A 24,624-nucleotide genomic window follows, 5' to 3' on the forward strand; every position below is an offset into this window, starting at 1 on the left:
ACACTACACAATGTTATGTAACCTCCAGTACACCTACAGTACACTACACAATGTTATTTAACCTCCAGACACCTACAGTACACTACACAATGTTATGTAACCTCCAGTACACTACACAATGTTATGTAACCTCCAGACACCTACAGTACACTACACAATGTTATGTAACCTCCAGAACACCTACAGTACACTACACAATGTTATTTAACCTCCAGACACCTACAGTACACTACACAATGTTATGTAACCTCCAGAACACCTACAGTACACCACACAATGTTATTTAACCTCCAGACACCTACAGTACACTACACAATGTTATTTAACCTCCAGACACCTACTGTACACTACACAATGTTATGTAACCTCCAGACACCTACAGTACACTACACAATGTTATGTAACCTCCAGTACACTACACAATGTTATGTAACCTCCAGAACACCTACAGTACACTACACAATGCTATGTAACCTCCAGTACACCTACAGTACACTACACAATGTTATGTAACCTTCAGACACTTACAGTACACTACACAATGTTATGTAACCTCCAGAACACCTACAGTACACTACACAATGTTATGTTACCTCCAGAACACCTACAGTGCACTACACAATGTTATGTAACCTCCAGACACTTACAGTACACTACACAATGTTATGTAACCTCCAGAACACCTACAGTACACTACACAATGTTATGTAACCTCCAGACACCTACAGTACACTACACAATGTTATGTAACCTCCAGAAACACCTACAGTACACTACACAATGTTATGTAACCTCCAGACACCTACAGTACACTACACAATGTTATGTAACCTCCAGTACACTACACAATGTTATGTAACCTCCAGAACACCTACAGTACACTACACAATGTTATGTATTCTCCAGAACACCTACAGTACACTACACAATGTTATGTAACCTCCAGACACCTACAGTACACTACACAATGTTATGTAACCTCCAGAACACCTACAGTACACTACACAATGTTATGTAACCTCCAGACACCTACAGTACACTACACAATGTTATGTGTTATGTAACCTCCAGACACCTACAGTACACTACACAATGTTATGTAACCTCCAGAACACCTACAGTACACTACACAATGTTATGTAACCTCCAGACACCTACAGTACACTACACAATGTTATGTGTTATGTAACCTCCAGACACCTACAGTACACTACACAATGTTATGTAACCTCCAGACACTTACAGTACACTACACAATGTTATGTAACCTCCAGACACCTACAGTACACTACATAATGTTATTTAACCTCCAGACACCTACAGTACACTACACAATGTTATGTAACCTCCAGTACACTACACAATGTTAATTAACCTCCCAGACACCTACAGTACACTACACAATGTTATTTAACCTCCAGACACCTACATTACACTACACAATGTTATTTAACCTCCAGAACACCTACAGTACACTACACAATGTTATGTAATCTCCAGAACACCTACAGTACACTACACAATGTTATTTAACCTCCAGACACCTACAGTACACTACATAATGTTATGTAACCTCCAGACACCTACAGTACACTACACAATGTTATGTAACCTCCAGACACTTACAGTACACTACACAATGTTATGTAACCTCCAGAACACCTACAGTACACTACACAATGTTATGTAACCTCCAGAACACCTACAGTACACTACACAATGTTATGTAACCTCCAGAACACCTACAGTACACTACACAATGTTATGTAACCTCCAGACACCTACAGTACACTACACAATGTTATGTAACCTCCAGACACCTACAGTACACTACACAATGTTATTTAACCTCCAGACACCTACAGTACACTACACAATGTTATGTAACCTCCAGTACACTACACAATGTTATGTAACCTCCAGAACACCTACAGTACACTACACAATGTTATTTAACCTCCAGACACCTACAGTACACTACACAATGTTATGTAACCTCCAGTACACTACACAATGTTATGTAACCTCCAGAACACCTACAGTACACTACACAATGTTATGTAACCTCCAGACACCTACAGTACACTACACAATGTTATGTAACCTCCAGAACACCTACAGTACACTACACAATGTTATGTAACCTCCAGACACCTACAGTACACTACACAATGTTATGTAACCTCCAGAACACTTCACAGTACACTACCAATGTTATGTAACCTCAGAACACCTACCAGTACACTACACAATGTTATGTAACCTCCAGACACTTACAGTACACTACACAATGTTATGTAACTTCCAGAACACCTACAGTACACTACACAATGTTATGTAACCTCCAGAACACCTTACAGTACACTACACAATGTTATGTACGCTCCAGACACTACAGTACACTACACAATGTTATGTAACCTCCAGAACATCTATAGTACACTACACAATGTTATGTAACCTCCAGAACACCTACAGTACACGTACACAATGTTATGTAACCTCCAGACACCTACGTACACTACACAATGTTATGTAACCTCCAGAACACCTACAGTACACTACACAATGTTATGTAACCTCCAGTACACTACACAATGTTATGTAACCTCCAGAAAACCTACAGTCACTACACAATGTTATTTAACCTCCAGACACCTACAGTACACTACACAATGTTATGTAACCTCCAGTACACTACACATGTTATGTAATCTCCAGAACACCTCCAGTACACTACACAATGTTATTTAACCTCCAGACACCTACAGTACACTACACAATGGTATGTAACCTCCAGAACACCTACAGTACACTACACAATGTTATGTAACCTCCAGAACACCTACAGTACACTACACAATGTTATGTAACCTCCAGACACCTACAGTACACTACCAATGTTATGTAACCTCCAGAACACCTACAGTACACTACACAATGTTATTTAACCTCCAGACACCTACAGTACACTACACAATGTTATGTAACCTCCAGTACACTACACAATGTTATGTAACCTCCAGAACACCTACAGTACACTACACAATGTTATGTAACCTCCAGTACACTACACAATGTTATGTAACCTCCAGACACTTACAGTACACTACACAATGTTATGTAACCTCCAGAACACCTACAGTACACTACACAATGTTATGTAACCTCCAGAACACCTACAGTACACTACACAATGTTATTTAACCTCCAGTACACTACACAATGTTATTTAACTCCAGACACCTACAGTACACTACACAATGTTATTTAACCTCCAGACACCTACAGTACACTACACAATGTTATTTAACCTCCAGTACACTACACAATGTTATTTAACCTCCAGACACCTACAGTATACTACACAATGTTATTTAACCTCCAGACACCTACAGTACACTACACAATGTTATTTAACCTCCAGACACCTACAGTACACTACACAATGTTATGTAACCTCCAGTACACTACACAATGTTATGTAACCTCCAGACACCTACAGTACACTACACAATGTTATGTGTTATGTAACCTCCAGACACCTACAGTACACTACACAATGTTATTTAACCTCCAGACACCTACAGTACACTACACAATGTTATGTAACCTCCAGAACACCTACATTACACTACACAATGTTATTTAACCTCCAGACACTTACAGTACACTACACAATGTTATTTAACCTCCAGAACACCTACAGTACACTACACAATGTTATGTAATCTCCAGAACACCTACAGTACACTACACAATGTTATGCAACCTCCAGACACTTACAGTACACTACACAATGTTATGTAACCTCCAGAACACCTACAGTACACTACACAATGTTATGTAACCTCCAGACACTTACAGTACACTACACAATGTTATGTAACCTCCAGAACACCTACAGTACACTACACAATGTTATGTAACCTCCAGAACACCTACAGTACACTACACAATGTTATGTAACCTCCAGACACCTACAGTACACTACACAATGTTATGTAACCTCCAGTACACCTACAGTACACTACACAATGTTATTTAACCTCCAGACACCTACAGTACACTACACAATGTTATGTAACCTCCAGTACACTACACAATGTTATGTAACCTCCAGACACCTACAGTACACTACACAATGTTATGTAACCTCCAGAACACCTACAGTACACTACACAATGTTATTTAACCTCCAGACACCTACAGTACACTACACAATGTTATGTAACCTCCAGAACACCTACAGTACACCACACAATGTTATTTAACCTCCAGACACCTACAGTACACTACACAATGTTATTTAACCTCCAGACACCTACTGTACACTACACAATGTTATGTAACCTCCAGACACCTACAGTACACTACACAATGTTATGTAACCTCCAGAACACCTACAGTACACTACACAATGTTATGTAACCTCCAGTACACTACACAATGTTATGTAACCTCCAGAACACCTACAGTACACTACACAATGCTATGTAACCTCCAGTACACCTACAGTACACTACACAATGTTATGTAACCTTCAGACACTTACAGTACACTACACAATGTTATGTAACCTCCAGAACACCTACAGTACACTACACAATGTTATGTTACCTCCAGAACACCTACAGTACACTACACAATGTTATGTAACCTCCAGACACTTACAGTACACTACACAATGTTATGTAACCTCCAGAACACCTACAGTACACTACACAATGTTATGTAACCTCCAGACACCTACAGTACACTACACAATGTTATGTAACCTCCAGAACACCTACAGTACACTACACAATGTTATGTAACCTCCAGACACCTACAGTACACTACACAATGTTATGTAACCTCCAGTACACTACACAATGTTATGTAACCTCCAGAACACCTACAGTACACTACACAATGTTATGTAACCGCCAGAACACCTACAGTACACTACACAATGTTATGTATTCTCCAGAACACCTACAGTACACTACACAATGTTATGTAACCTCCAGACACCTACAGTACACTACACAATGTTATGTAACCTCCAGAACACCTACAGTACACTACACAATGTTATGTAACCTCCAGACACCTACAGTACACTACACAATGTTATGTGTTATGTAACCTCCAGACACCTACAGTACACTACACAATGTTATGTAACCTCCAGACACTTACAGTACACTACACAATGTTATGTAACCTCCAGACACCTACAGTACACTACATAATGTTATTTAACCTCCAGACACCTACAGTACACTACACAATGTTATGTAACCTCCAGTACACTACACAATGTTAATTAACCTCCAGACACCTACAGTACACTACACAATGTTATTTAACCTCCAGACACCTACATTACACTACACAATGTTATTTAACCTCCAGAACACCTACAGTACACTACACAATGTTATGTAATCTCCAGAACACCTACAGTACACTACACAATGTTATTTAACCTCCAGACACCTACAGTACACTACATAATGTTATGTAACCTCCAGACACCTACAGTACACTACACAATGTTATGTAACCTCCAGACACTTACAGTACACTACACAATGTTATGTAACCTCCAGAACACCTACAGTACACTACACAATGTTATGTAACCTCCAGAACACCTACAGTACACTACACAATGTTATGTAACCTCCAGAACACCTACAGTACACTACACAATGTTATTTAACCTCCAGACACCTACAGTACACTACACGATGTTATTTAACCTCCAGACACCTACAGTACACTACACAATGTTATTTAACCTCCAGACACCTACAGTACACTACACAATGTTATGTAACCTCCAGTACACTACACAATGTTATGTAACCTCCAGAACACCTACAGTACACTGCACAATGTTATTTAACCTCCAGACACCTACAGTACACTACACAATGTTATGTAACCTCCAGTACACTACACAATGTTATGTAACCTCCAGAACACCTACAGTAGACTACACACTGTTATTTAACCTCCAGACACCTACAGTACACTACACAATGTTATGTAACCTCCAGAACACCTACAGTACACTACACAATGTTATTTAACCTCCAGACACCTCCAGTACACTACACAATGTTATGTAACCTCCAGTACACCTCCAGTACACTACACAATGTTATGTAACCTCCAGACACTTACAGTACACTACACAATGTTATGTAACCTCCAGAACACCTACAGTACACTACACAATGTTATGTAACCTCCAGAACACCTACAGTACACTACACAATGTTATGTAACCTCCAGACACTTACAGTACACTACACAATGTTATGTAACTTCCAGAACACCTACAGTACACTACACAATGTTATGTAACCTCCAGAACACCTACAGTACACTACACAATGTTATGTACGCTCCAGACACTTACAGTACACTACACAATGTTATGTAACCTCCAGAACATCTATAGTACACTACACAATGTTATGTAACCTCCAGAACACCTACAGTACACTACACAATGTTATGTAACCTCCAGACACCTACAGTACACTACACAATGTTATGTAACCTCCAGAACACCTACAGTACACTACACAATGTTATGTAACCTCCAGTACACTACACAATGTTATGTAACCTCCAGAAAACCTACAGTACACTACACAATGTTATTTAACCTCCAGACACCTACAGTACACTACACAATGTTATGTAACCTCCAGTACACTACACAATGTTATGTAATCTCCAGAACACCTCCAGTACACTACACAATGTTATTTAACCTCCAGACACCTACAGTACACTACACAATGGTATGTAACCTCCAGAACACCTACAGTACACTACACAATGTTATGTAACCTCCAGAACACCTACAGTACACTACACAATGTTATGTAACCTCCAGACACCTACAGTACACTACACAATGTTATGTAACCTCCAGAACACCTACAGTACACTACACAATGTTATTTAACCTCCAGACACCTACAGTACACTACACAATGTTATGTAACCTCCAGTACACTACACAATGTTATGTAACCTCCAGAACACCTACAGTACACTACACAATGTTATGTAACCTCCAGTACACTACACAATGTTATGTAACCTCCAGACACTTACAGTACACTACACAATGTTATTTAACCTCCAGACACTTACAGTACACTACACAATGTTATGTAACCTCCAGAACACCTACAGTACACTACACAATGTTATGTAACCTCCAGAACACCTACAGTACACTACACAATGTTATGTAACCTCCAGACACTTACAGTACACTACACAATGTTATGTAACCTCCAGAACACCTACAGTACACTACACAATGTTATGTAACCTCCAGAACACCTACAGTACACCACACAATGTTATGTAACCTCCAGACACCTACAGTACACTACACAATGTTATTTAACCTCCAGACACCTACAGTACACTACACAATGTTATTTAACCTCCAGACACCTACAGTACACTACACAATGTTATGTAACCTCCAGTACACTACACAATGTTATGTAACCTCCAGACACCTACAGTACACTACACAATGTTATGTGTTATGTAACCTCCAGACACCTACAGTACACTACACAATGTTATTTAACCTCCAGACACCTACAGTACACTACACAATGTTATATAACCTCCAGAACACCTACAGTACACTACACAATGTTATGTAACCTCCAGAACACCTACAGTACACTACACAATGTTATTTAACCTCCAGAACACCTACAGTACACTACACAATGTTATGTTACCTCCAGAACACCTACAGTACACTACACAATGTTATGTAACCTCCAGAACACCTACAGTACACTACACAATGTTATGTAACCTCCAGACACTTACAGTACACTACACAATATTATGTAACCTCCAGAACACCTACAGTACACTACACAATGTTATGTAACCTCCAGACACTTACAGTACACTACACAATGTTATGTAACCTCCAGAACACCTACAGTACACTACACAATGTTATGTAACCTCCAGACACCTACAGTACACTACACAATGTTATGTAACCTCCAGAACACCTACAGTACACTACACAATGTTATGTAACCTCCAGAACACCTACAGTACACTACACAATGTTATGTAACCTCCAGACACCTACAGTACACTACACAATGTTATGTAACCTCCAGAACACCTACAGTACACTACACAATGTTATGTAACCTCCAGAACACCTACAGTACACTACACAATGTTATTTAATCTTCAGACACCTAAAGTACACTACACAATGTTATGTAACCTCCAGTACACTACACAATGTTATGTAACCTCCAGAACACCTACAGTACACTACACAATGTTATGTAACCTCCAGACACCTACAGTACACTACACAATGTGGTTTAACCTACAGTACACTACACAATGTTATTTAACCTCCAGACACCTACAGTACACCACACAGTGTTATGTAACCTCCAGAACACCTACAGTACACTACACAATGTTATGTAACCTCCAGAACACCTACAGTACACTACACAATGTTATTTAACCTCCAGAACACCTACAGTACACTACACAATGGTATGTGATATGTAACCTCCAGAACTCCTAAAGGGATATATTCTCAGGTACACCACACAACAACGTGGCTGGTCCTTGACGGGATAGCGTTCATTACACAGTCACCACGCTTAATGTTAACATGATAATCTCTGAATATTTTGCTTCCTTAATGTTCGGCTTCCTTAGTGTAAACCCAGGCGTCTGGCCCTCGCACATTATTCAGCTATTTAAAAATAGGAGATGTGAATTTACATGAGTTCATTTGATGTTTTTTTATACTTGCGGTTTAGCATAACTGTGATCTCGCATAGATTAACTGTTCGGCATAGACATAGACAAGGTCTCTGGATAGTAGTGTCATTGCAGTGAGGATTGTCTGCCAGAATAGAGCTGAGAGATTTATGTCTCATAGTTAGTCGTCCTATCCTCCCCCTACTTGGACCTCTTCTGTGGCTACTCTTGTTGTGTTCTGGTGTGTCCTTGAATTGATTCCTGGTGCTGAATTGGAAAATACATGCAGCCAGTTAGTGAGGGAAGGTGAGGGGACAATGGTGTCAGAGTTATTCTGACGCTCTGTGTCTTTGAATGTGACATGAAGATAATGTGTGACGCCAAAGTGTGTGTGTACGCTGAAGTACCATATGTTCACAGCATAGTATGTTTCTCTGTACAGTGAGGACAACCTTCAAGAGGACCTGTTTGACCAGATTCTGGTGGGACGACTGGACTTCCCTGCTCCCTACTGGGACAACGTCACAGACTCAGCCAAGGTAAACCACCACACATAGACACACCACCCCTGTCGCGTCGTTTGGGTGGCAGCAATGGGGGGGTGGGAGGGTCCCGTTGAGATCTCCCGGAATGAAGGAGGCGGGAGTGAAGAAAGAGAGGGATGGTTTGGAAAGAGGAGATGCACACACACACCATCTCTTCTTCTGTTCACACATCCCGCTCTCCTCTTTTATGCTCTCTCTCGCTCTCGCTCTCTTTCTCTGCCTCTCTCGCTCTCTTTCTCTGCCTCTCTCACTCTTTCTCTCTCGCTCTCTCCCTCTCTCTGCCTCTCTCTTTCTCTGCCTCTCTCTCTTTCTCTGCCTCTCTCTCTTTCTCTGCCTCTCTCTCTTTCTCTGCCTCTCTCTCTCTCTGCCTCTCTCTCTTTCTCTGCCTCTCTCTCTGCCTCTCTCTCTCTCTCTGCCTCTCTCTCTTTCTCTGCCTCTCTCCCTCTCTCTGCCTCTCTCTTTCTCTGCCTCTCTCTTTCTCTGCCTCTCTCTTTCTCTGCCTCTCTCTCTTTCTCTGCCCTTCTCTCTTTCTCTGCCTCTCTCTCTTTCTCTGCCTCTCTCTCTTTCTCTGCCTCTCTCTCTTTCTCTGCCTCTCTCTCTTTCTCTGCCTCTCTCTCTTTCTCTGTCTCTCTCTCTTTTGTCTGCCTCTCTCTCTTTCTCTGTCTCTCTCTCTTTCTCTGCCTCTCTCTCTCTCTGCCTCTCTCTCTCTCTCTCTGCCTCTCTCTCTCTCTCTCTGCCTCTCAATTCAATAACATGTTCAATTTAAATTTAAGGGCTTTATTGGCATGGAAACATATTTACATTGCCAAAGCAAGTGAAATGGATAAATAAAATAAATAAACATGACACTTACAAAAGTTCCAAAAGAATAAAGACATTTTAAATGTCATATTATGTACAGTGTATATATACAATGTCGTAATGATGTGGAAATAGTTAAAGTATGAAAGGGGAAATAAATATAGGTTGTTATTTACAATGGTGTTTGTTCTTCACTGGTTGCCCTTTTCTTGTGGTGGCACACTGGTATTTCACCCAGTAGATATGGGAGTTTATCAAAATGAGATTTTATTTTCAAATTCTTTGTGGGTCTTTGTAATCTGAAGGAATTGTGTGTCTCTATTATTATGTCTCTATTATGGTCATACATTGGGCAGGAGGTTAGGAAGTGCAGCTCAGTTTCCACCTCATTTTGTGGGCAGTGTGCACATAGCCTGTCTTCTCTTGAGAGCCAGGTCTGCCTACGGCGGTCTTTCTGTACATAGTCAAAGATTTCCTTCGTTTTGGGTCAGTTACAGTGGTCAGGTATTCTGCCACTGTGTACTCTCTGTTTAGGGCCAAGTAATGATTTATTTGGGTATAATTGTGTTGCTGTCTTGGGGCTCTGTGGGGTCTGTTTGTGAACAGAGCCCCAGGACCAGCTTGCTTAGGGGTTTCTTCTCCAGATTTATTTCTCTGTCGGGGATGGTTTGTTAAGGAAGGTTTAGGGATTGCTTCCTTTTAGGTGGTTGTAGAATTTAAATGTCTCTCTCTCCCTCCTCTCACTCCCTAAATGACCACCATGTGTTACCGTGACAGCAGCTATTTCAAAGCAAGGCTTGAACTACTAATTAAATCCTCTGCTGCAGTGGCACCTCGACTTAACAAAGAAAAGCCTACGTCTAGAGATCTCAACAGCCTGCTGCAGTCACGGTCTATTCATTAGTTACCGGAAGAGTAGAAAATGGACTGATATAGACTGACATGGACTACCTGAACTTGTCCAATAAGACATGCTCATTTTCGTTTTCCGTTGCAAAATATTTTGGTACATTTTGTTATGGTAAGCCCTAATGAACCCGACCCTGGTTGGAGGCACAGTGAATGTAGCCAAACCATGCTAGAGCACTGTTTGTAATGTCCTCCTGTGACACTTGTACATTGTTCTCACTGTGTGACATGACATATCAAGGTAAAGTTGTGACGACATGACTTGAGAGAGACTGTACCCTGAAGATGTCACCGCTGATGCATGACCTGATGTGTTTTCTAGGAGCTGATTGGGCGGATGCTGCAGGTGAACGTGGAGGCTCGCTACACAGCACAGGACATCCTCTCTCATCCCTGGGTCACGGTAACTTGTCTTGTGGACTTTGTGTGTATAGGGGTGTGTGTGTGTGTTCAGGACCATAAAGGAGAATGTGTGTGTGTCTCTGCAGGATGACAACATGGAGAACAACATGAAGATGGAGGTGTCAGGTAAACTGAGAACACACTTCAACACAGCACCAAAGCCCAGCACAACCACAGCAGGGGTGTCAGTCATCATGGTGAGGAACAAGACAACAACATTCACTATCACAACCCATTATTTGTTTTCTGGTCCCATTATCCATACACACATTGTTTCACTCCGTATACACAACAGCACTCAGTCACGACCCTCTACTCTCTACCAACTACTACTCTATTACTACTCTATTTTCTGGTCACGTTTCCAATACACACATTGTGTATCTCCATATACTTTCCCTCATCTGAACTCTCTGTATTCCACCATCTGTCGTACATTGACACCCCAGAGTCCTCGTCTGTAGATTCTTGATATTTGCAGAAATGTTAAACCATGGTCTGATTTACTTGCCATCAGTCGTTTTCTGAAGGAACCAAAAACACAAAGCTAAAAGAAGCTTCCTGATTTTATTTTTATTGGCATCCGCTTATATTTCAAGATTGATTGGAAACCAACATGAGCTGTAACAAATGTTAGGCAATTCAGCACTACACCTACTCACTTTCAAACAAACAATAACCATTTTCACATCTAGTATATTAATCAGTTGGTTACATAAGAGTTTGATCTAAAAGAACATGAGAGATTATCTGACAGGAAAGCTAAGAAATGGACAACTTCTTTACATGTAATCATATCCGTGAGGGTTTTAAGAGAGCACCATTTATTCAAAAAGCTTTCCCCTGGGATTACACACGGATAAATCCTGATTCATCATCTTCTCTCTAAAACGCGTTTTCATCCTTGCAGTACAAATGTCGTGTTTTAGTGTTGACGCAGTGTTCTCAGTGACTCCAGAGTACATTAATCATATCCTACCATCCTCCTTATCTGTTTTTAAGCTTTTTCCCACAAGTCTATGCACCTCCTGGCACAGTTATGTAACTTCCTGTTGTGGGTGGTGAACTTCCTCTCGATCTGCCACACACATCACCTCCCCTCTCTGGTCCACTTGGGGGTCTATTGAGCTGGAGCTGGCCTGCGAATATATGACCAATATAGCATAGGTCTGTCAATGGATGCATCTCAATTAGATCCCCCTCATCTCCTTCCCTGGTCCTTTAAGATGGAGACAATGAGAGGAAGCCTCTCGCGATGCACACATGCTGTCTGCTTCCACCTGGGTCCAGTATACCCACTGCAGCAGTAGAAGGGGATTAGCATGGGCTAAGGGGTGTGCAAGGGTTCATTTGGGACTACCCCTGACTCAGGGTTAAACCTCATTTTGTTGTAAATCTCCTTCGACAGTTTGAGGTGTAAAGGAGATCCCCGCGCCACTCCTGCTCATCCCACTCCCTCATCCCAGGACCACAGGGGAAGCTTTGGAGCTGAGTGCAGGGTACCGATCTCCCCCATCCTCCACTCTCTCCGCCAGCTCCAATAATGCCTCTATAACAGAATGATCTGGGCAGAATAACTCAGTAACTCTCTGCAGTGGCCTTGAATCAGTTTGCATGGCTGCTCTGCCCCCTCGTGTAATTTGCCTAAGCTCCTCTCTCCTCCTCCAATGGGGCCTCTTTTATTTTCTGTCTCTCAATCATCCCCCTCTCTCATCCTCCACTTATCTCTCTCATAATCATCTTCATGAATCAACTCGTCTTTGTGTGGACTGACTTTGTTGACAGTGATGTCACTGCTGTGTTGAGAGATGTTTGAGTTAGATTTGTACATGTTATTGTATTCTGTGTTGTTTTTGGCTGGCTGGGTGGTTATTTGGCATGCTAACTAACTAGGCCTAAGAGAAGCCCTCATTGCTTCTGCTGAACAAATTTTTTATTTGCCCCCGTCTCTGTCACTCATCCAAAGTAGTACTCTTATAGTTAATGCCCCTACAATAACCTGGGGACATTAAATGTCTATGGCAATTTTACAATATATTTGATGTCTATGTAAAGCCATGATCCTACTCCTACATGTATTGGCCATGTTTATGGCAGGTTGACATTTGTTGTCATGAATCTTGCTCTGGAGGCAGAACTGAGCAATTTTCGCTAGATGGGCCAGCTGCAAAACAAAATGAGCTTTTTGGTCTTAATTTAAGGATAGGGTTAGGAATTAAGGTTAACAGTGTGGTTAAGTTTAGGTTTAAAATTAGATTATATTACTTTGTGGCTGTGCCAGCTAGTGACCACTCTGCAGAGCTGCCCCCAGAACAAGATTCATGACAAAACATTTCAACCTGCTGTCCTGGCCCTTTGGATACATTACAGTTAATCTCCTGATAATTGTTCAATTGAGCTCTACCACCACCTTGTGGTCAAACATTTAAACTGCACTACTGCACCAGATGAGAAAGACAGATGAAAATTGCTTATATTGCCTTGGATTTAACATTGAACAGTACTCCCCAGAAGTTAAGATTTCTAAAATTGTCATTGAACTTGCTAGCATCCTGATAGATGGCTGTCATAGCAGACTTTAGGCTAATCAATTCCAGGCCTGGAGAGCCACACAACGGTTTGAATCAATGTTGTTTCTACGTCATATCAATGAAATTCTATTGAACCAACGTGTAATAGACGTTGAATTGAGGTCTGTGCCCAGTGGGACCCCAATGCTTCTTTTTATTTAGATCTTGGAAACCAGGTGAGTAGTGGACTCTCTGGCTAACCAATGGCATGAACTGATCACTTAGCTACCAAGGACAGAGGAAAACCAGCAGTGCTGCGGTACACCAGAGCAGGAATCAAACAGGCCTGCTTTCTGTGTCTCCTCTAATGTTGTTGAGCTGTGAGTAAGACTAGTCTCTGTCCCCTCTGCTTCCTCCCCGCCCCCTCCACATTGCCACCCTCTGAATTAGCTCCAAGGCAATGGTATGTACTAACACTGGCTATGCTTCTTCACTGCTTCTTCACTGACGCCACGAAGACTCACTCAGCTAAGGGAACATGGGAAATCTTAATGCCTTCTGATTGTTACGTAGTTATTGTTGTTATTATTATAGCAATCCAAATTATCTGTAATTCCAGATGTGATCTTCAGTGTCTAGTTGGTTTGGGTTGTGATGAGGCAAAATCTCTCCAGCGCAATTTCTCATTTTCCCTTACACTGCATGTTGAGCATTGATATGATTTGCTGTCTTGGGTCAGTCTACTGTGAAGGGTCTGTCACTGTAAAATCATCCCATCTATGATTGTTTCTGTTCATATATTTTTTTTATCTACTGTGTTTAATAATATATAGAAATGTTACTCCATGGACCTTTACTGTCAGAGATCAGTGAGGTTGAATGTCATCTTGGGGCAGTTTTCTCTTCCCATTATATATTGACCCACTGTTCTTTATTTGTGTCTCTCCCTACTTGTTTGGTTCTGTTGTATTTTACAGTACAGAAGGTGAGTGTCAGTCTGACTTTCTTTCCCTCACCCCTGACCCCTCACCCCTGACCTCTACCAGAACACAGCTCTAGATAAGAAGAGGATCCTGCTGACTCGTCGCAGCCAGAGGCCCACAGCACCACCTCCGCCCCCACCACTGCCTGGGAAGAAAGAAGTCCCTCCTGCAGCCATGCCAGTCAAGCAAGCCTCACCAGTCTCACCCAACTCCAAGCTGCCAGTACCCACCAAGCCTGCCCTGCCAGAGGAGGAACCCAAGAGTCCTCAGACTGATGTGCCTGTATCCCCTCCCATCTCTCCCTCTGTCCCTGTCTCTCCTTCCTCTCCTACCAAGCCTAACATCTCCATCTATCCTACCTCCCCTACCAGGCCCAACAACTCTCCCTCTCCTTCCTCTCCTGACAAACCTGTTATCTCTCCCTCTCCTTCCTCACCTACCAAACCTGTTATCTCTCTCTCTCCTTCCTCACCTACTAAACCTGTCATCTCTCCTTCTCCTTCCTCTCCCTCTTCACCTACCAAACTTCAAATGTCCCCTTCTCTTTCCTCTCCAACCAAGCTCCATGCCTGTGCCTTCACTCCTGCCTCGTATAAGCCTATTACTTGCCCCTCCAACTCATCACTTTCCAAACGCAAAGCCTCCCCCTCTCCTCCTGCCCCTCTCTCTCCCTCCTCTCCTCCCTCTCTTTTTACCTGCCCCTCTCCCTCCGAACCTCTGTCTCCCTCTGCCTTTCCCAGCCCTCCCTCACCCCTGAACTGCTCCTCTCCCACCCCTCCATCACCCCTGGTGGGCCTTGACGTTGAAGCTGCTGCTACTGCCAGAGAGCTGTGAGAAAGAATGATGGATGAGAAGACTGGCTGCTGGACCAAGGTCTAATTTGTACCTTTCCAGCCCCCTTACCTCCACGCGCCGTATCCCCAGACCTATGATTCGCATGTAGGGGGCTAGATACAGATAGAACCTCCATCCCCAGTAACAGTATAACAGCTGATGTCCACTGCTGTCTCGTTCCTAGGCTCCCAAGCAAATGGCAAAAAAAAACAAGCAAAATGGCTCCTACAACCTACAGTACAATCTCTGTAGAGAACACATCATATCCACGCTCCAAGAGGGAAGTTGAGGTGTTTTGTATATTTTGGTTGATTTGTATATACGGTATGTGTGTATTTATATATGGAGAAAATTGAGTGAGGCCTGCCTAGTTAGTGTGTGTGGTTTCAGATGGGGTTTTCTGGAATGACTTCTGATCATGTTTTATTTGTCGTCTGTGGTTGGTTGGTAGACACACACATGATGATTATGGGTAGAAGTGTATTATTTGGCGTGCTTGCCATCTGTTGTAAGAAACTACTACTGTAGATGTATATAGTATTGTATGACAGACACGAGGCATCCGAATGAAAGTTGAAGGTTTGAGTTTGTTTTCTTCTCTTCTCTGTAAAGCCTGTTTATCATTGGTCTGCTATGGAGCCTGTAGTGTTTAACTGCTGAGCACCAAAAGAGAAACGCAACAGAGTAGAAGATGAACGTGTCAATGAGGAGAGGTGTGCCTGTCAAAATAGCTGCCAGATCAGGGGTGTGTTCAGGGTGGCAGGTAGCCTAGCGTTTAAGAGCGTTTGGCCAGTAACCGAAAGGTCACTGGTTCGAATCCCCCAGCCAACTAGGTGACAAATCTGCCAATGTGCTCTTGAGCAAGTCACTTAACCCTAATTGCTCCTCTAAGTCGCTCTGGATAGGAGCGTCTGCTAGATGACTAAAATGTAAATGTTCATCAGGAAGAAAACAGAAAGGGACTTCCTGGACATGTCCTGTAAGAAACGCTCATTTTCGCCCTCCGTTGCAAAACGTTTTTCATTGTGTGCCCTAATGAACCTGACCCAGTAGTTAGATTCCTTTTCTGAAACCAGCTGACAGGAAACACTGGGAGCTCTATCCCCTCATATACTCATTTATCAGTCCAGATTTACCGGATAATAATGTGAGGCTGTTCCACTTTGCTGTTGTGTTTGTCTGTAATGGTAATGCACTTGTTTTAAAGTCCATTTTTAAGTCCCAAATCGCACCCTATTCCCTATATAGTGCACTACTTTTGAGCAGGGCCCATAGGGTATTGGTCAAAAGTAGTGCACTATGTAGGGGTATAGGGTACCATTTGGGATGCAGCCATATCTCCTTACCTAGCCTACTGCAGTTGGTTAGGGTTTAACCCTTCGGATACTGATAATAATGATGCACATCACTACAAGGGGCTTTAGTTGCATGCCATGTTCCTCCCTCTGCCTCCCCACAAAACAGGTCTCTCTCTCGCGCGCACGCACGTCAAGCTGGTACTATTGTACGTATAGTAGCTGTTCTGTAATGTTTAGTCAAACTACACTGTCATCATCATAATGCTTTTTTTATTGCAGTTTTAGTCTGGATACGTGTATGGAAAAACACTGTCAGCTTTGGCCAGCACTTTTAGTTTGTACAGACATTTAGCCACTGACTCCTTTATCATTATGTATTAGGAGCACATTGGAAAACTTCAAACGCAATAAAAAGTATTCAATTCAGTTTTTTAGATGTTTTTATTTCTTTGGCACCATGCTGATAAAGGTGTGTAGAAATCAGATATTATAAGCCACTCACTGAGGTAGACAGACCATCAGCGCCCTCCTGTGGACAATATCTGAAGCAACAACATGGCCTAATTCCAACCATTTGCCAATGAAAACCGCTACTTGATGACGTGTTTTGCTCCAGACCTACTGAGCCAATCACCAGGATAGAAACAGTTACCAGATCTAGCCCATGGGTAACCAAGCTAGGGACCCACTGACTCCCATAACCCCCCGCTCTGGAGGTCTCAGTGATGGCAGCACCTGCACTGCGTGGGGGGTTTAACCACATTGAGAGCAGCAAGCAGGTCCTGGTGAAGACTCCAACTGTCATCTCTTAAAGGGAAGGTTGCGCAATATATTTCCACACCATCTAAACGGTCTTTATGCAAAAGTTTATACTCTTCTAGTTTTCAATTTGAATAAACCTAAGACAAAACCATAGAGATATAGCACTCATCTTTGTGTCTGTGACAGCATGGGCAGCCCATCTTCATTTTCGCAATTGGCTGATCCTGCCCGATGACATGACTCCAACAGGGTCACCAGGAGGGATCAGCCAATGACGATGGGAGTTCCCACCCAGTCAACTACATTGAAATGGTGGAAGCCGTCAATGATCCTACCCATGCTAATACGGCTTCTATCATTCTATGGGTTAAACCTACCTCCCTAGGCCTTGAGTGCAGTGTGGTTAGTGCAACCCCACCCCTGGCTACATTCCAGTCTAACTTCAAATAACAGTTCAATTGAAGACAAGATGTCTCAAGTAAAAAAATTCAATTTTATTTGTCAGAACTCATCACGCGTCAAAAACACTCATTCCAAATTGATTGCCAAAATATTGAGCGAAACATAGAAAATACAGTAGTAGCCATTTCATTGTAATCGTGATCAAACCAACACAATGTTTCTCCTTATGAGCAACCGTTGTATTGGAGGAACCGCATCCAACCCTGCACCAAAACATTTCGCTGCACCACTCTTTGCCAAGATGAGATACTTTGATGATCCTAGCATGGTTTGGGCACTGTGCCGATCGCTAATATGATACAGTATATGCTTAAGTACTGCAAATGCCTCAGGAGAGGAGGTAAAGCTAACAAGAAGTACATCATGGCTACGTCGGCCATTGGGAATGGCTTCCTTTCCTCGTCCCGTCTCCTTCAGGTAAAGTTCTGATAGGCGATAAGTAAGCAATATGAAGAAAATTAGATGAAGGGCGCCATTTTACAAAATTAGGACGTAGCCCATGATATTTGTTTTTAATGACAGACATATTATTCATCAGTATGGTTACAGTACATAATAAAGCTAATGATCGTCATGACAACACTTTGATACAAACAAACTAATCACACCGGTAGCCATCTTGTTACTATGATGACTGTCTGATACACATGTGACAAGTCTTTGTGCAGTGTACGCCACCATCAGGACAACTCATGCACAGGAAGGCAAGATCTGTCCGTTTCCACAGAGGTGTGGTACAAACATTTAAATAGAATATATTCCCTCAAGTCATGAACACAAAGGACTTACTGAACTTCCTGCTCAATCACCACACAAACTTCACATATTTTATTTCCCTGTGTTTCCACACAGTAGCAAAAAGAGCATGAAAAAAAAGGATATTAATGACCAAAAGAATGATTATATCTCCACGTTTCACACCTATTGAAAATAATCACTCACCCCTAAGTACACAAATATATGGATTTTTAAGACAATAGATGCAAATATACTTTTCTACCTACTTCCACTTTGAACCCTTATTTTCCTCTGCTCGAGATGAAAATAGACTCTTAACAAGCTAAAAATAGATTTGGAACCATAGGTATATAACCCCACCCTAAGATATATGAAATTTTCGATATGCCCTACAAAATATAGCAATGCCCTTTTTTTAAAAATAGTTTGCTTCTTTCGACAGAATCAGACAGTTTTTCTTCTCTTGAGATACATTCAGGATATCAATATGTATTGAGTAGTGCCTTAGTACATCGAACGACAGGATTGCAGTAGGTAGGTCCCATGTTAACCAGATTCTCAGGGATTGTTGTTGTGTGGTCCTGCCTCAGTATCTGGTTTGGTACTCGTGGTGCCACCTGTTGAAGTCGTTGTAGAACAGGACTATACTACCAGACGCCATGCCGGTTATGATGCACCTAGGAGAGGACAGTCGAGAGGGAGTGTTGAGTTAATTAACCTTTTGTGACTAGGGGGCAGTATTTTCATTATTGGAAAAAAAACGCTCCCGTTGTAAACAGGATATTTTGTCAGGACAAGGTGCTAGAATATGCATTTAATTGACAGCTTAGGATAGAAAACATTCTAAAGTTTCCAAAACTGTAAAAATATTGTCTGAGAATAACAGAACTGATGATGCAGGTGAAAGCCTGAGAAAAATCCAATCCGGAAGTGCCTCTTGTTTGGAAAGCGCTGCGTTCCAATGCCTCCCTATTGAGCAGTGAATGGGCTATCAACCAGATTACACTTTCTCCGTATTCCCGAAGGTGTCTACAGCATTGTGACGTAGTTTTACGCATTTATGTTGAAGAATACCCGTAGGCGGCTACATTGCGCAAGTGGTCACCTGATGCTCCCAGAGAGATTCTCGCGTAAAATACAGAGGTAGCCATTACTCCAATCGGTCCTACTGAAAAACGAATTGTCCTGATGGATATATTATCGAATAGATATTTGAAAATCACATTGAGGATTGATTATAAACAACGTTTGCCATGTTTCTGTCGATATTATGGAGCTAATTTGGAATATCTTTCGCTGTTTTCGTGACTGCAATTTCCGGGCGATTTCTCAGCCAAACGTGAGCTATTTCGCTTACAAAAATAATATTTTTGGAAAAAAGGAACATTTGCTATCTAGCTGGGAGTCTCGTGAGTGAAAACATCCGAAGCTCAAAGGTAAACGATTGAATTAGATTGCTTTTCTGATTTCCGTGACCAAGTTACCTGCTGCTAGCTGGACAAAATGCTATGCTAGGCTATCGATAAACTTACACAAATGCTCGTCTAGCTTTGGCTGTAAAGCATATTTTGAAAATCTGAGATGACAGGGTGATTAACAAAAGGCTAAGCTGTGTCTTAATATATTTCACTTGTGATTTTCATGAATAGGAATATTTTCTAGTAATATTTATGTCCATTGCGTTATGCTAATTAGTGTCAGATGATGACAACAGTCCCGTTCACGGGATGGGGTGTCACTATTAAGGCTCATACATGATGTACTTTTACTAAGGCCATACAGTAAGTCTGTCATCATACTGTGAATAACACCAAGGTCTTCATCTTGGTATTCTGTGCATTCTAGATTGGGAAGGTTTTTTATTTCCCTTCTGAAGATGGTATTAATCATTAGTCCATATTTTCATTATTTCTTCCTATGTGTTAAAACTTCATACCACACAACACCTATGTGAGTGAAGATTACAGCGTCAGAGTCCAGGTGTGTATGTTACCTTTGGTCATTGGACATGGCCATGGAGCGGATGCCTGCGTCACAGCCAGGGTAGGTGAACATCTGTTTGAGGTTGTGAACCTGCCAGACAGACAGAACTCCCCCGTCTCCCCCCGTCAGCAGGTACTGTCCGTCCCGACTCAGCAGCATGGCCTGACGGGAGAGGAGAAACAGCAGCACTTTGACTGACAGGAGAAGTTATGTACAAGACAATAGGGAACATTCCTGTATTACTGTTCTATTGCATTGCCAACGAGGCTGTCAGCGCCCTCCTGTGGACAATGTCATGACCTGCAACCTATTGCACCTACCACTGGAGGGCGCTAATACATGCAGAGATTTGGATGGGATGTGTAACTCCCTCACACCACACCAGAGCTGACCACTATCATAAAGCATAATGAACATGGGCTTATTGGCCAGTGAGGAATCCTGTCGCCATATTGGCGTCTGCTATTTGTCCAATAGAGAGAGGTGTCTACAACAACTCCTTAATAACAATCAACCAAAGCTTTATCAGTTTAGGCTTTGTGGTGTGGTCCGATTTAGTGACCGAGTCTAGGACACCAGTGACTTCACCACCTACCTCATGGTGTGCTATTTCAATCACAGTCTCTGTGAGCACTTCCTGCACCAAGCGAGAGAGGCACAGAATCAATCAGATATTTCACAACATTCATGTGGCGAGCAGCACAGCACTGAACAGCAGTCCATCCACCTGAAGTGCTACAAGGCACGGCTCTCCACAGACACAGTGGAGAGAGATTTATTCTGCTCATCTGGTTTTCCTGTGCACTTATGGGCTGTGTTACACTTGAATGGGTTCCCAAGGGAAACGGGGATACACTACGGCCCGACACTAAACTTCTGTGTTGGGGTATATTTATGCATTCAGTATATAGTTGGAAATTGAAGCCAGTCGGAGGCATCAATCACGAGGTAACGAACGCTGATGAGATGACAAGGAAATGTTGTAAGTAATAACTAGTGTAAGTTAGTCTAATTAGCGGTTTCACATTAACATACTGTATGTTAGATGGGATGCAGCTATTTCAGTCACAGCTGCCTTAGAAAGATGAGAAGAGAAGTGCAATTACCGGATGGAAGATTAAACAAAAACATTCATCATCCAAGCCATATGTGGTGCAGCCGGCAGAGTATATTTCAAATGCTAAATATTTGAAATGAACAAAACTTAGTTTTGAACTTAACGCATATTGGCACATTCCTGGCAATCAGTTTAGCTTATTTTGTGATACCAACTCAAGTCAATCAAAGGTTGTGTTAGATGCTTATACCACCGCTAAAACTAATATAATGGATCATTTAACAATCAAAACATTTAAGAAAGACAGTCGTTGCACATTCAGAACGGGGAAATGTCTACCCTATAAGAAAAATTACTTTAGCTAGCCTGACTGCTCCCAAAATGGAGTTGATCACCGGTTGCAGACAGACAGTCAGTCTTTGGCCTCTTAATCTGAACTAATCCACTGACTCACGCACACGCACACACACACACACACACACACACACTCTCTCTTTCAATTGTTCCTCCATGTAGACTGTGTGAAGTCAGTGTTACTCCATCCAGCCTCTGGCACTGATGATGTACTTACTGGTGTTGATGTAGCCTTCTATGGCCTAGTACATGACCCACTGTGTGCTGCTGGGGGGTTGGAGACCTGGCAGACGACTCAGCCAGACACAGGTAGGAGGCTGTTCCCAGACAGAATAAATCTGCCACTGTGATTGGTAGGCCAAACAAAATGATCACAGGAGCCAAGATGGCAGACAAGACTCAGGTATCTGAAGGAAGACTTCAGAGCCAAGATGCCAGAGAGAACCATTACAGAGCCACATGCTCAGTACTTAAAAATAAAATACTATAATTTCCCCATTTAGTTGAGCATACAACATAGTTCAGTATTTGCATTTATTTTATAGTCTAATTTTTCAAATGAACACAACTTATTTTGAACTTAACTCAACTTGTCACATTCCTGGCAATCAGTTTAGCTGCTTTTGTGATACCAACTCAAGTCAATCTAAAGTTGTGTTAGTTGTGCTTATACCACCACTAAAACTAATATAATGGATCATTTAACAATCTAAAGTTGAGTTAGATGCTTATTCCACCACTAAAACTAATATAATGGATCATTTAACAATCAAAATGTTTAACAAAGACAGTCATTGCACATTCAAAACAGGGGGAAATGTTTTCCCAATAAGCCAAAGGTCACTCTAGCTAGCCTGACTGCTCCCAATGGACCTGAAGTGATAACTGGTTTCAGGTATACAGTACAGACAGACAGTCAGTCTTTGGCCTCTTCTTATGAGCCACAGGGAAGATGTCCAGTGAACGGACCACTGCTGACAGTAGAAGACCTGGCAGTCTGAACTAATGCACTGACTCACACACACGCATATACACACGAGCCACACACTCACTCAGGCACACACACTCACTCAGGCACACACACTGGCAACGAGACTGAGGGATCAATCTTTCCAGAGCATTTTGTTAGATCGCCATCCAAGAGGACTGGGAAAGGATTCTGGGAAAGGAGTATGGCTGTGGGGTGATTGGGGGAGGGAGGGGTTGGGGATGTCATTCTGTTTAGATTTGTTTGCAGTGTGTCTGATATCTGTGTAATTGCGTCCTTTATCTTGCCATATAAAGCCCCATAGCAATTTTTGTCAGTTAATCTGACACTATTGATTAAGAGAACAGACATTTAGATCAACATCATTTAGGATTAACTCAATAAAGGAAAATGTAGTTTAGATATTGTTTGCCAAAATGGCTCAGTATTTCAGGAATGACCCATTACATTCACAGAACTAGTGGCAGCAGTCCCAAACTGAACTTGTTCTGATTCATGACCTCAACTCATAAGCGTGAACTAACCTGACAGTTACTCTCCTTTAATTGTTCCTCCATGTAGACTGTGTGAAGTCAGTGTTACTCCATCCAGCCTCTGGCACTGATGATGTACTTACTGGTGTTGATGTAGCCTTCTATGGCCTAGTACATCACCCACTGTGTGCTGCTGGGGGGTTGGAGACCTGGCAGACGACTCAGCCAGACACAGGTGGGAGGTTGATCCAGGACATAATAAAAATCAGCCACTCTGCGACTGGGAGGCCAAACAAGATGGCCGCCGTCTCCACAGGAGCCAAGATTGCCGACGTGACTCAGGTGTCTGAAGGATGACTTCAGAACCTGGCAATGATGCCAGGGAGAACTATTATAGAACCACATGCCCATATTTCCTGCTTTCTGGGGAGAGCGAAGGGGAATGTGAAGGTCAAAGGGGAATGTGAAGATTTAGGTGGGATTCTGTGTCGTCTGCTCAAGGTAAAAGCTGAATTTATGGTGCTGTTCATTCTAGCAGTTACATGCACACGGAGAACAGTGACAGTGAACACAATCTGCTAGAATGGTTACTTACTGTCTGAGTTATATTAGTGGGGCTAAGACTGTAATCCATTCAGCATGGCCTCAACTCAACTACGCTGGATGAATCTGCTATCAGAGAACCAGTCGGGAGAGAGGTTGTTGCTGAGAGTTACAACTCTCTTTACCCTC

General features: G+C 42.2%; 2 protein-coding genes across 10 annotated transcripts in view; one reads left to right on the forward strand and one right to left on the reverse strand.

Moving 5' to 3' along the window:
* LOC109900487 (serine/threonine-protein kinase DCLK2) overlaps nt 1-17,501 on the forward strand; it is a 117,090-nt gene extending 99,589 nt beyond the window's left edge. For 2 of the 4 annotated variants that reach the window (XM_031828378.1, XM_031828379.1), the window contains exons 14-17: nt 9,236-9,332; nt 11,371-11,451; nt 11,537-11,647; nt 15,007-17,501. In XM_031828378.1, the coding sequence (XP_031684238.1) occupies nt 9,236-9,332; nt 11,371-11,451; nt 11,537-11,647; nt 15,007-15,777 (1,060 nt within the window). In that variant the 3' untranslated portion in view covers nt 15,778-17,501. Of the gene's footprint in view, nt 1-9,235; nt 9,333-11,370; nt 11,452-11,536; nt 11,648-12,858; nt 12,950-14,410; nt 14,424-15,006 lie in introns of all 4 variants that reach the window. The other 2 variants (XR_004210542.1, XM_031828380.1) reach the window with 2 other exon arrangements.
* Nucleotides 17,502-18,311: 810 nt separating this feature from the next.
* The window catches only part of lrba (LPS responsive beige-like anchor protein), a 343,066-nt gene continuing 336,753 nt past the window's right edge, over nt 18,312-24,624 (reverse strand). For all 6 annotated transcript variants that reach the window (XM_031828372.1, XM_031828375.1, XM_031828374.1 and 3 more), the window contains 2 exons: nt 21,031-21,182; nt 18,312-19,714 (listed from right to left, as the gene is read on the reverse strand). In XM_031828372.1, the coding sequence (XP_031684232.1) occupies nt 19,624-19,714; nt 21,031-21,182 (243 nt within the window). In that variant the 3' untranslated portion in view covers nt 18,312-19,623. The remainder of the gene's footprint in view (nt 19,715-21,030; nt 21,183-24,624) is intronic.

The sequence above is a fragment of the Oncorhynchus kisutch genome, linkage group LG7, assembly GCF_002021735.2.
Source record: "Oncorhynchus kisutch isolate 150728-3 linkage group LG7, Okis_V2, whole genome shotgun sequence".
Classification (NCBI taxonomy): Eukaryota; Metazoa; Chordata; class Actinopteri; order Salmoniformes; family Salmonidae; genus Oncorhynchus; species Oncorhynchus kisutch.